Source organism: Gallinula chloropus, assembly GCF_964237585.1.
Source record: "Gallinula chloropus genome assembly, chromosome: 28".
NCBI lineage: Eukaryota > Metazoa > Chordata > Aves > Gruiformes > Rallidae > Gallinula > Gallinula chloropus.
In genome coordinates this window covers 1,969,558-1,985,906 of record NC_140113.1, presented here as the reverse complement: position 1 = coordinate 1,985,906, position 16,349 = coordinate 1,969,558, and the positions used below count along the sequence as shown (strand labels likewise).

Here is a 16,349-nt window from a genome sequence, read left to right as displayed (position 1 = left end):
GCAGCTGTCCTGATGTCTCCTCTGTGCTGCTGGTTTAGAAAGGATACCTTCTAATAGCATTGTGCTTTTGCTAATTGCTTCCTCAAGGCAGAGCTGTCCCAGTGAAGTCCAGTTGTCCTCCAGGAACTACAGTTGAGCTCCAGGAAGACTTGACTCATTCCTGTGGGTGTACAGCTTCCAGAAATTTCTGTGGTTGCTGCACCTGTAAGTAATTGTAGCCCAAAAAAAACCAACCCCAGAGCCCTGTGTTGAATACCAGAGCGGTGTTCACTGCCATCCCTGTTCTCTTGTGTGCTCTCATTCTTGAATCTGGCCCCAAAATACTTCCCTGGCAGCTGGATCCATTCCCTGCCACGTGCACTGGCCCAGGTCAGTGCAGAGCCCAGCCAGTGTGGTGGGGAACCACATGCAGCAGGTGTGCTGCCCTGGCCCAGTGTGTCTGTGAGCATCCCCTCCAGCACACCCACATCCTCAGGGCCTCTGCTGTTCCAAGGACCTGGGAGACTAGTCCCTTCCTACCTGTATTTAACAAGCTAGAGAGGAGGATAAAAGCTCAACTGGAAACAGAAACACAACCACTGAAAAGCAGGGTTTCTTTTCTGGCCACCTGGAATGCCCTTTCAGCTCAGCACCACTGAGCTCCACTGATGTTTCAAAAATCACTTGGAAATGGAAACTCCAAAGGAAACCATTCCAGACCAGTTAAAACCTTCCAGTGGGATAAGGCTGAGCTGGCTGGACCTGAACTGGGGGGCTGTCTCCTGAGTTTACATGTAAAGTGACCCAAGTCCCATCAGCCAGGCTGAAGCAGTCTGGTTTTATCTGGATGGAAAGTGACATTGAAATGATTTTCCACAACTGTTTGGTAGAGTCTGTTCACCTGGAGCTTGTTGATGTTGTTTTATTGCCCATTCTGCATCTAAAACCATCCCAGTGAAACCTTCCTGGCAGCTGCTGTGACAGAGCTGTGACAGAGCTGTGACAGAGCTGTGACAGAGCCAGCCACCAGAGAGGGACAGAGACCAACCAGTCTCAGCATCAGATTGAAAAGCAGCAGAGGGCACTGAGTCAGAGCTGAGGGGGGGGAGGGAAACCAAACCTCTGGGGGCTCAGCTTGAGGAGGAGCACCCCATCTGTGCCCCGAGAGGGAATCCCATCCATCCATCCATCCATCCATCCATCCATCCATCCATCCATCCATCCATCCATCCCTCCATTCCCTGAGAGAACCCCATCTGTCCCCAGAGAGGGAATTCATTCCATCCATCCATCCCCAGAGAGGGAACCCCATCCATCCCAGAGAGGGAACCCCATCCATCCCCAGAGAGGGAACCCCATCCATCCCCAGAGAGGGAACTCCATCCATCCATCCCCAGAGAGGGAACCCCATCCACCCCCAGAGAGGGAACCCCATCCATCCATCCATCCATCCATCCATCCATCCATCCATCCATCCATCCATCCATCCATCCCTCCATCCCCTGAGAGAACCCCATCCATCCCCAGAGAGGGAACCCCATCCATCCCCAGAGAGGGAACCCCATCCATCCCCAGAGAGGGAACTCCATCCATCCATCCCCAGAGAGGGAACCCCATCCATCCCCAGAGAGAGAACCCCATCCACCCCCAGAGAGGGAACCCCATCCATCCATCCATCCATCCATCCATCCATCCATCCATCCATCCATCCATCCATCCATCCCTCCATCCCCTGAGAGAACCCCATCCATCCCCAGAGAGGGAACCCCATCCATCCCCAGAGAGGGAGCCCTGCCTATCCCTGGAGAGCTGGGATGGACACACCAGCCCCACACATCAGCCCAGCTGTGATCTGGCTGCAAGATGTAGCAAGAGGAGAGGAGAATTAAGCAGCGTGAAGTGCTTTTTTCCAGGGGTGGGGAAATCAGCATTGGCCACCCAGACGTGTGAGGAAGGTGCTGGACATGCTGTTATCTGGCCCCAGGGTCGCTAATGGGCTCATGGGGTGCCAATGGCCCAGGGCTGGGAAATGACTCTGCCCCAGGTTTGCCTCTGCCCTGGGGAGGTCTCCAGATCTCCAGGCACTTTCCTTCTGGGTTCCCCCTGCAAGGGCAGGCTGACACTTTCAGTGTCATGTTAAAGACTGGGCAGGGTGGAGAACCTGGAGGAGGGGGGGGGTGGTGAGAAGGATGCCAAATGCTGGCTTCCAGAGATCACTCATCATTTTGTGCCTCCCCCTCTTTAGGTATCCCAGAGAGATTTGCTTTCAGAAAACACTTTTCCCACCTGGAAAACACAACCCCATCCTGGAACAAAACCTCCAGCAGCTGATGAAGCTGCTGGGGGTGGGCAGGAAACTCTCACAGCATTTTAAAGCTGGGAGCCAAGCACAAACCCTGAAGGGCTCACACCCCAGGGCTGGGCCAGGGTAAGGCTACATCCCATTTAGAGCCAAAACCCAGCACTGGTTTAGCCACAATCCCAGCCACACTCCTTCCCCTCTTCTAGCTCAGGTAACAGAGACTTTAATCTGAATTTACTGGGCAAGGGAGAGGAAAGCTGGGAGGTCTGGCAGACAAACCCTTTCTGTGCAGACTGTGGGAGGCTCCTGGTTCCTTCCAAGCCTCTGTCTCTGCTCTTGAGCCCCTGCCCCAGTGGGGACCTGTCAGGGCAGGGAAACACAGGCTTCCAGCACGTCCTCCCCAAGCCCTGCCTCCCTAACAGCCAGCCCAGGCCTGGCAGACCTCAGCAGAAACTTATTTATGCCCTGGGCAGTTTTTACACCGAGTTAAAGCTTGCATAGGGAAAGAAAAGGTGAAGCAGGATGGGATCTCTCCTCCAGAACTGGGGCCATCACCTCCCTCCCCTTTCCTCCCCTCTCCTACCGGTCCTTCTCCATCCCACCACACAGATGGAATGTCTCGTGCTGAGGTGGGGCAGCACTGCCTCCATCACCCAGCTCATGGGAGAGCTGTGAGCCCAGAGCAAAGCCTGTGGAGGTGCCCCAGGGAATATCTCTCCAGGAGAGCTGGGGACACTGACTCCAGCATCTGAGACAGCCATGCAGGGCACAGCACCCTGGCAAACCCAGAGAGAAACCCTGAATGGATAAATGCCAACTGGTATTCTCTGGGAAAGGTGCTGCTGTGAATATTTCATGCTCAAAGACCCTTTTTCTTCCAAGCAATCCCTCAGGCTGCCTCTCCAGAGATGGGGCTTTCACAGGGTCAGGAGCAGGACTCACAGTTTGCACCCAGGAGCATCTCTCTTTGCTCTTCACCTGAGATGGAGGAATAAAACCTCTCACCGAGGTGGTGAGCTGGGGAAGGAACACACCCCACACTCAGCTGAGGTCCCTGGCTGGGTGCTGGAGCCTGGTACTGCAGCTGTGCTGCACAGCAGACTCCCCCCCACCCCTCCCTTGAAGATGCTGCAGCCACAGTGGCCTCAGATACAGCCCCAGATTAAATCCCCTTGTTTCCTTGCAGAGGGACTTCCCTGCACTCCCCCAAAGCTCAGCGTGGCTCCAGTAGGAACCCCACAGGGTGGGTGTGTGTGTGTGTGGGGGGGTGATTTTTGGGCTGTGAAACAAGGGGAACACATCACTGTGACTCCCAGGTGGAACAGTGTGGAATCTAAAATAGGAAATGATGGGAATGGGGATCTGCTGGACACGGGGAGGAAGGGCTGGAGGTGGGTGCTCCCTGCCCTGGCCTCCTCCCTGGTGGGTTCAGCTGGGCTGCTGGGGCCACACAGGGGTGGGTGCTCTGACGTGGGCACCCTCACCCTGCCCACAGAGTGCAGGGCTGAAAATCTCCCCTTTGTGTTGTTTTATGCTATAAAATGTGTTTGCCTGCCATTAATCTGTGTGTACATGTGTGTTATGAAGCACCAGCTGGCCTCTTTGGGGTGAGGATTTCTTTACAAATAATGAAAGGAGCAGTGAGATACTCATTTCAAAATACTTCATTAGGTCTTAAGCTCAGCTCAGTGGAGTCTCTGCTGCCTGCTCCATCACAGCTTTTGTGCACAGGGACCTGTGACCCAAAACCCCACCGGTGTGCCCCCCAAATCCTCCTCCTTAGGAGCTCTGCCTGTCCTGTGAATGCAGCCTGAGGATGGAGAGCAGGCAGAGGGCACGGTGATGGCCTCGGGTCCCCCGGAGAGTCCCCAGCCAGGTGCTGCAGGGGATTTTCACACCTTTGTTTTTGCAAATCTTTGCAGGAAATCGCTGTGGGAAGGTGCCCAGGCAGCTGCTCCTGGGGGGATCCTGCTCCCTTAGGTAAGCACAGCTGTGGGATGCAGCCGCTCTGGTTCCGGGAGCATCCCCACACATTCAGAGCCAGGGCTGAGCTGTCCCTCCCAAGGAATGGATCTGCTGGTCCTGGGTGCTGGGTAGCACCCACAGCTCAGCCTGGGTGCTGTGTCCAACCACACTGGGATGTGGAGCAGCACTCCAGGGGGGAACGAATAACCTGCCAAGGCCAGTGCTGAATTCGGGCTGTGGGGCAGCTGGTGATAAGGTGTGTGCTCCCCCATGGTTGGCAGACACCGATGGGAAGAGGATCCTGGAAGTGCTTTCCTCCAGCTTGGGATGTGCCTTTCCTGCTCCCTGCCTGTCTCGGAGCACAAGGAGGAGGAGGAGGAGGAAGAGGAGGGAGATGCTCTGGTGTAGGGCTGGTTCAGACCCTTTTTTAGGGTCGGGGGCAGCACTTTGTGTTGCTCATAGACACAAAAACGTGGTGAATGCAAAGAGATGCAAACCAAGCTGTGAAGAGAGAAAGAATCCCTGCTTTGCACAGGGGGAGAGGGAGGAGGCAGTTACACCAGGAATAAGGGACAGATGCCACCAGGGGAAAGCTTCACCCTTCTCTCCCACCCTTGTTCAGGGCCCGCAGGGTGTGGGGGGCACAGGGGAGGACAGGGATGTGCCGTGGTCGTCCCTAACTGCAGGGAGGCACAAGGCAGAGAGGAGTGTTGGCAAGCTGCTCCCAGCTCTGCTCCCAGCTCCCCTCTCCTCCCCAGTACCCTGTACACATGTCCAGGAGCTGTGTGTCAGCTCCATCGTTGCCACCCAGCAGCATGAGCGAGGGGGTAGCGGGGTGGGGACCTCCAGGTGGGCTCCTGCAAGCCCCCTGCCAGACTGTCTGTGGTGTATGCAAATGAGAGGAGGCTATTTTATGCATAAAAGCTATGTTAAAGAGCTGCTTGTAGAAATGAACCCTCTGCAGCCTGTAAAATCAACATCACGGGCAATTTGCAGCTCCTTGGGGCTCCCAGTGCAGGGGCTGCCCCAGCATCCCGGGAGGATGCGCTGTGTGGGAAGGGATGTGGCCGTCTGGCACGAGCTGGGGGTGGCTCAGACCCAGCTGTTCCCCTCCTCAAAATGTGGAGCAGGAGTCAGGGAGGAGAAGGAAACGGGTGGTACAGAGATGGGGCAGCATCACCCCACAGGACTCACCACCGTGCTTGGTGAGCTGGGAAGAGGAAGGAGAGGATCCAGAGGACAGGAATGATTCCCTCCATGGATTAACTCAAGCCCATCCTTGCCTCTCCCTGTCTATTCTGGGTAATTAAGGCCCTTTCACCTGCCAGGCATCAGGTCAGAGTAAATTACAGACCCAGCTGGGCAAGCAGCCTCTGCCTTCCCTCCCCATGGGCCTGCAAGTGCTTTGCCCCCCTCAGTCCCTGCTGGCAGATGGACAGACAGACAGACAGACAGCGCTGAGTCTGTCCTGCACCTTCCCCTCCCTGTGCCCAGCCTCCCCTGTGGGCCTCATCCCCGGGGATTTTCCCTCTTCCCTGATGGGCTTTTCTAGTCCAGATCCTTTGAAGGGATGTGCCAATTTCTTTCTTTCCCACCCAGCCACATGGCATAAAACCCAATGGGAAGCACAAAGAGCCCCAGTGCCCCATGTCAACATGAGCACCTTCACCACCCTGGTTTCTCTGTGCCTGGGGAACAAAAGAACTGGCTTTTTATCCCACTGCTGGAGCCCATGGGGTTCTTGTGATATTCCAGTAATGCTGAGCAGTCTGGAATTAGCAGCAAATGGATTTTAATCCCTAGGAAGACAATTGGCTATTTTAAAAACACCCAAACCCAAACCAAACTGCCTTCAATTCTGGTTTGGTTCCTCCTGCTGTGGAGCTGCAGCCCAGCCCAGGCCCAGCAGTGCTGTGGGAGGAGGATGCAGCCCTGGTGCTGCCGGCTCTCCACTGGAGACCCACTCTGCACCATGGACCAGTCTCACTGGGGTCCCACTGCAGCACTGGGGGACGCAGCCTGGGCTGGTGGTGCTGTGTGGAGTCCCCAGGCTGATGGGCACATGGTGTGGGGATGCTGTCGCTCCTGGCAGTGGCTGGGGCATGGGGCAGCAGGACAGGGATGGGACAGGGATGCTCATCCAACCCACTCAGCTCTGCATTCCTCCACACCAACGTCCTCCCGTTTGTCCCATTAGTGGGACAAACCAGTTAGTCTCCTACAGAGGGCGAACGCAGCCCAGCCAGGGCCTTGCCGAGGGGCTGCATGGCCCCAGCCACATCCCCCCCCCACCCTTCCATGTCCCTGCCAGCCCAGGGAGCGCTGGGGTAAGCTGCCCTCCCCTCCAGCTTGTGTACTGGGGCTAATTGGTGCAGGGTGCCCGGGAGCCCAGCTTCACACCTTGTTAGCATGGCAATTAGCTCTCTTTACCCTCCTGATTGCTCTTGTGCGTATTTCACTCCAATCCATCTTTCCAGCCGGTTATAAATGCAGCAGGAGGAGGCAGAGGGAGTTGTGCTGAGGCAGGGACAGCAGAGCCATGCTGGGGACCGTCCTGCTGCTGCTGCTGACCCTCACCAAGCCCGTGAGCCCGAGTCCAGCCGGCGTGACGAGCCAGCGCGCTGAGGCACTGAAGAGGCTCCTGGAAGTCTTTGGCATGGAAGACCCCCCACCCCCCCCTGCTCACTTCAAGCAGCCGCCCCAGTACATGGTGGATCTATTCAACAGCGTTGCCAACGCGGATGGTGTCACCAAGAACCCTGACATCCTGGAGGGGAACACAGTCCGCAGCTTCTTGGATAAAAGTAAGGACAAGGGGGCCCTGTGGTGCTGGGATGGGGCTGCAGGAAGGGGCCAAGTGCAGCTGATAGAAGTATCACCCCCCCTGCCCCCCCCCCCATCCCTTGCATTTGGCTCCTCTTCCTAACCCATCCTTTCCTCCAGCTCACAGTGAGAAGATGAGGTTCCTCTTCGTCCTCTCCAGCGTGGCCAAGAACGAGAAGATCCTGACAGCAGAGCTGCATCTCTTCCGCCTCTGGCCAAGGGCCACTGATGGGCCCAAAAGGCACCACTTCTGCCAGGTGAGGATGGGGATGGGGATGGGGACAGGATGGGGACGGGACTGGGGATGCACCACAGCCTGTGCCAGGGCCACTGCCATGCTGCTGCCACCTCATGGGGTCCAGCAGGTAAACGTGTGGCCCCACAGGGTCTCTGCACTGCCCACAGACTCACAACCATTTCACTGTGGAGGTTTCTTTAAGAACTATTCTGGTTTGGGCACACAGCAGCCCAGGCACCCACAGGCTGTGCCAAATCCAAGCCCACAGCATCCCCCCATGCCCCTGGTACCCACGCCTGGGGTCTCTCAGCACAGGCAGGACCCGCTGGTGGTAACTGCCCTGTGCTGCCTTCCCCAGGTCAGTGTCTACCAAGTGCTGGAGCGGCGTGAGCCGGACGCCCCAGGGGGGAAGAAGCTGCTGGCAGCCAGGCTGGTCTCGCTGCAGGACTCGGGCTGGGAGGTCTTTGCCATCACGCAGGCGGTGAGTGCCATCCCCTGGTTGTGGTGGCACAGGGAGGGGGGACCCCGGGGCGGTGGGGGTGGGGTTTGCTTGCCAGAGCTTTATTAACCCCTCTCACCCCTGGCAGCGTTTTGGGTTCCAATGCAATTTGCTGTCCGTGCTCTGCAGCAGTGGGAGGGGGGATGGGGTACAGCCTTTGGGAGGGGATAAGAGCCCCAGCCTGGCCCTGCTGCTCTGCAGGTGCTGGCTGCTGCTGGAGTGTCCCTGTGCCACGGCTTGGAGCAGCACAGCTGCCTCCCACAGCCAGGGCAGCCCCCGGGTCTGGGAGGGGGGGACACACAGACTGTGGCCACAGCAGATTGGGGTGGGGTGGGGTATGGGTGTCCTGGTTCATGCCACCAGCTGCTGACAGGGTGTGAGGTCTGAAGGCCTGGCACCTGCCATGGGGACACCGGCGTGGTGCCTGTGGTACCCTGGTGACACGGGTTTGGTTCCCCAGGTCCGGGACTGGATGGAAGATGAAAGCAGCAACCAGGGATTGCTGGTGGTGGTTCAGGACCTGGGTGGGAGCACACTCGACCCACCCCCGCTGCAGTTCGCATCCGGCAGGGACCACCATGAGAGCAAGAAGCCCATGTTGGTGCTGTTCACGGACGATGGGCGCCGGGGAGCATCCCTGCCCGTGGCTGGCTTCCCAGGTGGGTCCCCTGTGTGCCCTAGCACAGCACCCTTGGTGCCGCTGTCCCCTCACCCCGGGGGGTGCTGGGCTCTCACATGGGCTCCTCTGAATCCAGATTTTGTTTGCCTTGATGAGTGTGGCTGTGGGGCTGGGACAGGCTCTGACCGAAGGGTTTGCTGCACCAGACAGCTGCAGACAAAACCTGTGGGGAGGGGTGGCTGGGGGTGGGGGTGGGGGGGTGCTCCCCCCTCCCAGGCTCGTGCGATGGCTAACGGCACCGCGTGCTCCTTTCTGGCAGATCTACAGCCTCAGCCTCCCATCCTCCCCAAAAAGCTGTCTGGCCCACGCAGCACCCGCTCCCTGGACCGTCTCCAGCCCTGCCAGAGGCACCCCTTGTCCGTGGACTTTGAGGAGATCGGCTGGTCCGGCTGGATCATCTCTCCGCGGGGGTACAACGCCTACCACTGCAAGGGCTCCTGCCCCTTCCCCCTGGGGGAGAACATGCGGCCCACCAACCACGCCACCGTGCAGTCCATCATCAATGCCCTCAAGCTGAGCGAGGGCGTCAGCAGCCCCTGCTGTGTGCCAGACAAGCTCTACTCCATCAACCTCCTCTACTTCGACGACGACGAGAACGTGGTGCTCAAGCAGTACGATGACATGGTGGCTGGGAGCTGCGGCTGCCACTGAGGCAGGAGGAGAAGGAGGAGGAGGAGGAGGAGGAGGAGGAGGAGGAGGAGGAGGAGGAGGAGGAGGAGGAAGGTGGAGATGCTGCGGCCGCGGCGGCTGCTCCCGTTCCCTCCAGAGCACCTCTGTGTGTGTGTGGGTGGGTGGGTGGGTGGGGGTCTCTGTCCCACAAATCCCACCCCCACACCAAAGGACCAGGGTGAGCAAAGCCAGGAGGTGGCCAGCTCTGCCTGCTGTGGCTTCACCCCCTCTGGCCACGCTGGGAAGGCTCAGGGCTGAGCGGTGATGGAATCGACCTGAATGAGCCCCTGTGACTCAGCAGCCCCAGGGCACCAGCCCCACTGTGGGGTGCCCTGCACGGGGCACAGGTTTTCCTTCTCCCATGGGCTGTACTATATGTATATAGCAAGAGCACTAATATATGTGACAGAAACTGCCCTGTAAATGTCTGTACAGTTCTGCATCGCTGTGACTTGTGAGATGGATTCAGAGGAACTATTAAATGTGCTGTTCTCAAGAGGGGCTGCTTGTGGGTGGGACCCTGGGATGGGGCTGGCCTGGGGCCAGCAAACAGCCTGTGGGCATTGGGAGGGTTGGTGTGAGCACAGAGATGAAGGTTCAGCCACAACACAGGTTTGGGGTCAGGGGGGGTCGGTTGCTGAGCCCTGTTCCTTGGAAGCCAAATGATCTCAGGATCCATCAGCCTGCCTGCAATACCAGTGGGTCCCTGAGAGGGTGATGGAGTCTGAGGGCAAGGGGGGTGTTAGAGGTGCAGGAGTGATGCTGCCAGGGCGGGTGGGTGGTGGGGAAGGATGGCTCTGGGTGAAGGAAGGAAGGTTCCTTGTGCAAGAGAAATGGGGTGGAAAACAGAGCTGTGGGCTCGGGCCAGTGCTGTGTACAGAGGGTGGGTGTCAAAGTGGGTACCAGAGAGTGGGTGTAGCTGCTGGGGGTCAGGGCAGAGGTCCCTGTCTCACACCAGCTGGCACAGACCCCTGTGCCCTGCAGTCTAGGACTTGGCTGGAGAGTGGCTGTCCTGGCCAAAGGGCTCAGCCCCTCTCCAACAGCTTCTAACAGCAGCAGGACACCCAACACCAGGATCTTCCCAGCAGCTCTTCACCTCCAAGTTCAGTGTGTGGGTGACCCAATCCTGCCCTGGCCCAGCAGGCACCACCTTCCTCCCACTGCTCACCCAGAAGCACCAGCAGCTGTTGGCCCTTCCCACCACTGCAGCCCGGGGTCCCTCCCCCCATCCCACCCAGGGGCTGGATGCAGTCCCACACTGGAGGGCAAATCCTTCCCCTGTGCCCCACAGATGTGCCCCTCACTGCCTCCCACCTGCAGCGGGATGTGAACGCAGGGCAGAGCCAACCAGCATGTCCTGAGCATGTGTGGATGTCCCAGCTCATCCCAACGCCCTGAGGGCCAAAACCAACAAGCAGACAGGCTGCATCCCAAGAGATGAGCAGGAGAGCTGGTGGTGAGGCCTGGGGAGAAGCCCTGTCCTCCCTCCCCTTGGTGTGATGAGCAGTTTGCTGAATTACACCAAGTGGCTGGCAAATAACCCAAGGCCCTGAGTGGCTTTGGTCTGGTTTATTAAGTGCCTGTTCCTGGGGATGCTCTGACAGGGAGGGGCTTTGCACCTTGGGATGCCTGTGGCTCCTATTGCAGCAGCATCCAGAGCCAGGACCGTGCTTCCAGGGCAGTGAGATGGGAAGGGGGCTTGGCTGGAAGGGCACACAGTTATAACCTTCACCCAGCTTCCTGCAATGGACCCAGCCTGAGCTGAACATCTCAGCTGGGAAGGAGTCACAGGGTCCTTGGCCACTGCCTGGGAGAGCCCGTGTGTCCCACTCAACCTGAGAACAGAGCATCACCAGCGCAGGTGTCACATCACAGGTGTCCTCTTCTCCCAGCCTCAGCAAGGGGACAGAGTTCGACCTCATCGCCCCACCTGCTCCCTCCCCATGTCCTCAGGGAGCCAAGACAGACAGGTATCCTGCCCGGGCTGCACACTGCTGGGTCATCCCTGACCGCTCTGTGGGACAGCACAGTCCTGAGGGAGGTGATGAGACAGCCAAGGGCACGTTTCATCCCTCTGAGCTGGCAGCAGCCCCTCCACACCAGCAGCCCCCCCACACCCCCCAGCGCTGCTGTGACTTGCTGCTCCCTGCTCAAGCCATGGGACCTCTCCTGGGGATGGGACCTACTGGAAGGACGACCAGGCTGGGGTGCAGGACACGTGGTGATGGAGCTGGTGTCCAGGCTGCTGCTCAGTGGTGGCAGCGGGGGTCGGCTCTGCAGCACGCCCACAGCTTCCCCAGGACTCGCTCCTTCAAGCGGATCCTCCTGGCGAGCTTGAGCGAGTGGCTGGTCTCGTTCTCATGGGCCTTCAGCTTGGCATAGTAGTCAGAAAACTTGTTGTAGAGGATGGAGATGGGCATGCCATTGAGGATGATGCCGAAGGAGATGCAGGCAAACGCCACCATCCTGCCCAGCAGTGTGTCGGGCACGGTGTCTCCGTAACCCACAGTGGAGAGACTGACCTGGACAAGGAAGGGAAAGGATAACATCCATCCTACGTGAAGAGGAGACCCTGCCTGCCAGTGCTGGGACTCACCTCCCCCTGCCCCTGTGTGGGAGCTGGGTACCACCACCTCAGAACAGTGCTACACTGTGCCAGCTCGGCTGCCCCTGCTCCAGCAGCCTGCGGGGCCAGGGCTCAGCTCCCCAGGATGCACCTGGCGGGCTTGGGGAGCCTAAGGAAGGGCTGGATGAGACCCCAACAGAGAGAGGAGAGGCTAACAGCCCAGCTCCCTCCTCCCCTTCGCGTGTGTCTCTTCACAGGGCTGAACCTTGGCCAGCAGCAGCCAGACTGTCTGCTGGAGCTTCCTGCCCACACCGAGCAGCTCCGCTGCTTCCCGCCCGGTCCCAGGGGAAAGAAGCTTCCCAAACTGTCCCTCCAAGGGACACAGAGGCACTGCCCAGAGATGCACCCAGAGGAATCACGGTTGGATGACTGGGGAGCAGGGCTGGGGTGGGGGGGCAGGGTGAGAGCTGAGGTGGAGGTTTGGGCTCTGCCCAGGGTTGTGCTGCCCCAGGACACCGAAATACCCAAACCCAGTGATTCTGTGAAGTGATTTTGTGCTTCCTCCAGGAGGGGTGAATGTGAAGCTGGCAGCTTGTGGTGGCAAAGGGGGATTATACGAGCAGAAGCGATCTGTGGGATCATTTCATCCGTACAGCAAAATGCCCTCATAACCCCCGGCTCTCAAGTGCTTTAGCTGCTCCTCAGCTCAGAGCTAATCCCAGGTTTATGGGAGCGCTCGGCTCAGCGGAGCTGCCGGCTCCTGGCAGGGCAGCACATGAGGGCTCCTGGCCTGGCTGCACTCAGGGCAGCTCCTGAGACACAGTGTGACCACGTTTCCTCAGTTCCCATGTGCAGTCCTGTTTCCCCATCTCCCCCCAACACGCTCCGACCCCCTCATGCTTCAGGCTGTGCCCACGCCTCAGCTGTCCCCACAGTGCCCATGGGGTCTGGTCCATGTCTGCCCACCTCTCAGGTACCACGACAGGTAAAGCCCAGGGTGGGTTACACCCTCTGTCACTAACCCAGGCCTGGAGGTTCCCAGGCCACCATTTCTGTCCCACCATCCCACCACAGCACAAACTCTTCAGCCTCTGAGCTTAGTCCAAACCTCTGAGCATGTCAGGGCTCTCAACTCCCACCATTACTGCTGGTGGGAAGACTGGGACCTTTTCTGCCTCCTGGCCAGCAGCAGTGGTGAACCCCTCGAGCACCAAGGCAGCCCCTACCCGTGGAGACCCACCGCACCCCTCTCTGGAAGAAGGTGCTCACGCCTTACCGCTGCCCACCACCATGCGTAGGGGATACTGGTGAAGTTGGTGCCTGGGACATCATGTTCCACCGAGTGCATGAGAGCAGAGAAGGTGAAGACCCCCATGGCGATGAAGAGGAAGAGGCAGCAAACCTGCTGGTAGCACTGGCGCATGGTGAAGCCGAAGGCCCGGAGGCCAGTGGAGTGTCGCGCCAGCTTGAGGATGCGGAAGATCCTCATGAGCTTGATGAGCTTGAGGACCTTGCCCAACTTGCTGACGTTCTCCACCTTGTGCAGTTCCTCATGGTAAAGTGTGTCCCCTTCGTCCAGCTTTTCAAAGAGGATCTGGACGTAGAAGGGCAGGATGGCCACCAGGTCGACAGCATTAAACGCTGCCCGCAGGAAGTTCTTGAAGCTGGAGGAGGAGATGAGCCGCATGAGGTATTCGGAGGTGAAGAAGATGGCACAGATCATCTCCAGCTGCTCCATCCACATCTTCCCTGTCTTGTGTTTCATCTCCTCCACGGTGCTCAGTGTCATGCCCACGATGGAGATAAGCACAAAGAAGCTCGACATGACAGCGATGATCTTGGCTGGGACAGAAGAGTAGGGGTTCTCAATGAGGTTCCAGATCATCTTCCGAAACCGTCCCAGAAATTTGCCCTCAAACTGCTCCGCCGAGTCCGTGGGCTCCAGTTCTGCCTCCAGCTCCTTCTGTATTTTCAGGTACTCGCTGAGTTCATCTTGCTTTTCCTCAAACAGGATCCGGCAACAGCGTTGGGAGTATTTCAGGTGGATTCCCCAGTACTCAATTTCCTCCACAAAGTTACTGGGGCACATCTCATCCATTATCCACAGGACCCCGCTGCGGTAGAAGTGGAAGATGTAGTGGAAAATGGAAGGATCTCTGTCGAAGAAGTACTCATTCCTCTGCACCGAGTAGTCATCACAGAGCTGCAGCTTCTTCATAGGGTCTGTATAGAGGGCCAGCTTCCCCAGCCTGGTGATGGGATACCGGGCCGCCACCTTGTAAGCTATCTGGAACAACTTACCACCCACATTGATGTTGAGCAAGTACTTGTTCCTTTGGACAGGAGCCTTGCTCTTCTCCTGGTTTCCATCTGTCACGTTGAGCATGGAGCTCCATGGCTTCACCAGGCTGTCCTGAGCGAACGGGATGTAGACTTCCTCCTCCTCCGGCGTCCGGCGGCAGCCCCGGCGATCCCCAATCTTCAGGCTGGCAGAGAGGCTGGCGCGCCTCATCCCCAGCTGCCTCATGGTGCCTCAGCCTCCGGAGCAGCGATTCCCCTTAGGGACCGTGGGACAGCAGCTCTGGCTGCATGGGAACGCTCCCACCCGGCACACGCTGCCTGGGCCGAGTGCTGGGAGCTCAGAGCAGCGGTGGGGAGCTGCTGCCCGCGGGGCACTGGCCGCGTCGCGGTGCCACGTGGCACCTGCCAGGTTCCCAAAGCCGATTGCTTATCAGCTTGTGCTCTGCACCGCAGGAGTCGGAGGCAGCTAAGTGTCTGCTCCTTAAGACAATAATGGGATTGAAGCACTAGCCCTTTACGTAAGGAACTATTTCCAGCTCTCCAGCTCTCTTTTCCCTCATTCTGGCCTTATTAGTTGTTTGCACTTGTCGCACGCTGCCCTGGTCCCAATGGGGCCGTCTGCCATAGCAAGTGGAAAAGAGAAGATGAACTTGCCTTGCCTTAACCCCAAAAGCCCTCCCTTGCCCGGCACAGGAAGGTGCAGCCATGTGGGATTTGTATCAGCTTTGTACCCCCACGACAGATGCTGCTCTTGGCACCGGTCGCTCGTTACGCAGACGAGCGCTAATGCAGCTGCCCCGGCGCCATCAGCTGTCACAGCCCGCGGAAGGGAGACGGTTGGGACCTCCCAGCCCATCCCTCAAAGCCCCACAGCACAGATTTACAGGGGATGAGGTGAAGGAGCCACCTCACCATCCATGCAGTGCCCGAGCCAACCCCAACACGAGGAGCTGCTCCTGCACCACAGCCCTGTGCCACCGACTTGTCACTCCAGCCTTTAGCCCCTTCCACACACAGGGACACGGCCTGGGACACTGGAAGTGCAAGGATGCAGTGAAAGGTTCCCTGAACAGTAGGAACTGAAGAGGAGGAAATAATCCTTTGGATTATAAAATAATTTGCAAGTAAGAAGGGGTCTTTGATGCCTTAGCCTGGAACACAACCCTAGCTCAGCATGTGAAGCATCACATTGATCTCCATGAACTTTTAAAAGGGGACATAATGGCAGGACAAGGGGGGATGGATTAAAGCTGGAGGAGGGGAGGTTTAAATTAGATATTAGGGGGAAGTTCTTTCCAGAGAGAGTGGTGAGGGGCTGGAACAGGCTGCCCAGACAGGGGGTGGGTGCCCCATCCCTGGGGGTGTTCAAGGCCAGGTTAGATGGGGCCCTGGGCAACCTTGTGTAGCTCCAGGCCTGGAGGTTGGTGTCCCTGCCTGTGGCAGGGGGTTGGAGCTCTGTGATCCTTGGGGTCCCTTCCAACCCAGACCGTCCTATGATTCTATGAACTGCTCTAACTAAATGCAGAGCCCTGAGCACAAAGCTGCTCTGAGGCTGAAAAGCAGCTCAGGCTCCACTACAACTGAAGTCTCTGAGTCCCGGCATTTGGCCAACAAAAATGCTTCTGGCACAGGACAGAGGAAGGGAAATTGCTGTCACAAACACAGCCCCAAGTTTTGGCACAAGACCCATAAAAATGACTTTTCTTTCAACCCTGAAGCACTCAGCCCAGGGATCAGTAAGCAGAACCTGCACCTTGCAGGGAGGAGAGGCTGCGACCGCCACGCTTACCCAGGGGCCTTGCTGCCCGTCGCACCACAGACCAGCACATCCCAGCTCAGCAGCTGGGGCTGAGAGGATGATCTGGACAAGCTGGTGACAGCTGACCTCTGCCACATGTCCCTGACAGCACAAGCACAATGCCCTGAGGGCATTCCCAAAGCATGTCCTGCACCGCTGGGCTCCTTCCCCTGGCTCTGGCAAAGGACCAAGCTCACGTGGTTCTAAGTTCTTCACCTCATTCTTGGCAAAGCTTTCCATTTGTCATCTATCCTCTGGTGCCAGTGCCAGCTGCTTCTCTGGTCTCCACCCACTCTGCTCCCTCTATTTCATTTTTCCTGTACATCTGACACGTGCTGGAGTCACTTCAGCCCCAGGCAGATGCAGCAGCACTTGCTTTCCCTGCCTGCCCCTGCCAGCCCACCCACGAGTCCTCTTTCCCAGGATAGGACAATCCAAAGATGGGAGAGTCCTTAACTATGGAATTCAAGCAAATGCACAACTCCCAGAAAAAATAAAAATAATCCAGAACTCAGTAGTTTCAAGTTCTT

The 16,349-nt window shown here is 58.0% G+C and overlaps 2 protein-coding genes across 2 annotated transcripts; one reads left to right on the top strand and one right to left on the bottom strand.

Moving 5' to 3' along the window:
* Positions 1-6,785: 6,785 nt before the first annotated feature.
* On the top strand, positions 6,786-9,136 carry LOC311201980 (bone morphogenetic protein 2-B-like; the record flags this gene model as incomplete). The annotated part of the gene is made up of 5 exons (XM_084276490.1): positions 6,786-7,050; positions 7,190-7,326; positions 7,666-7,788; positions 8,267-8,465; positions 8,745-9,136. 5 exons carry the CDS (start codon positions 6,786-6,788, stop codon positions 9,134-9,136), a joined length of 1,116 nt encoding a protein of 371 aa, XP_084132616.1.
* Positions 9,137-11,403: 2,267 nt separating this feature from the next.
* Positions 11,404-14,247, bottom strand: LOC311201975 (potassium voltage-gated channel subfamily V member 2-like; the record flags this gene model as incomplete). The annotated part of the gene is made up of 2 exons (XM_084276483.1): positions 11,404-11,676; positions 12,997-14,247. The coding sequence occupies 2 exons, from the start codon at positions 14,245-14,247 to the stop codon at positions 11,404-11,406; spliced, it is 1,524 nt and encodes a 507-aa protein (XP_084132609.1).
* Between the last annotated feature and the right edge of the window lie 2,102 nt (positions 14,248-16,349).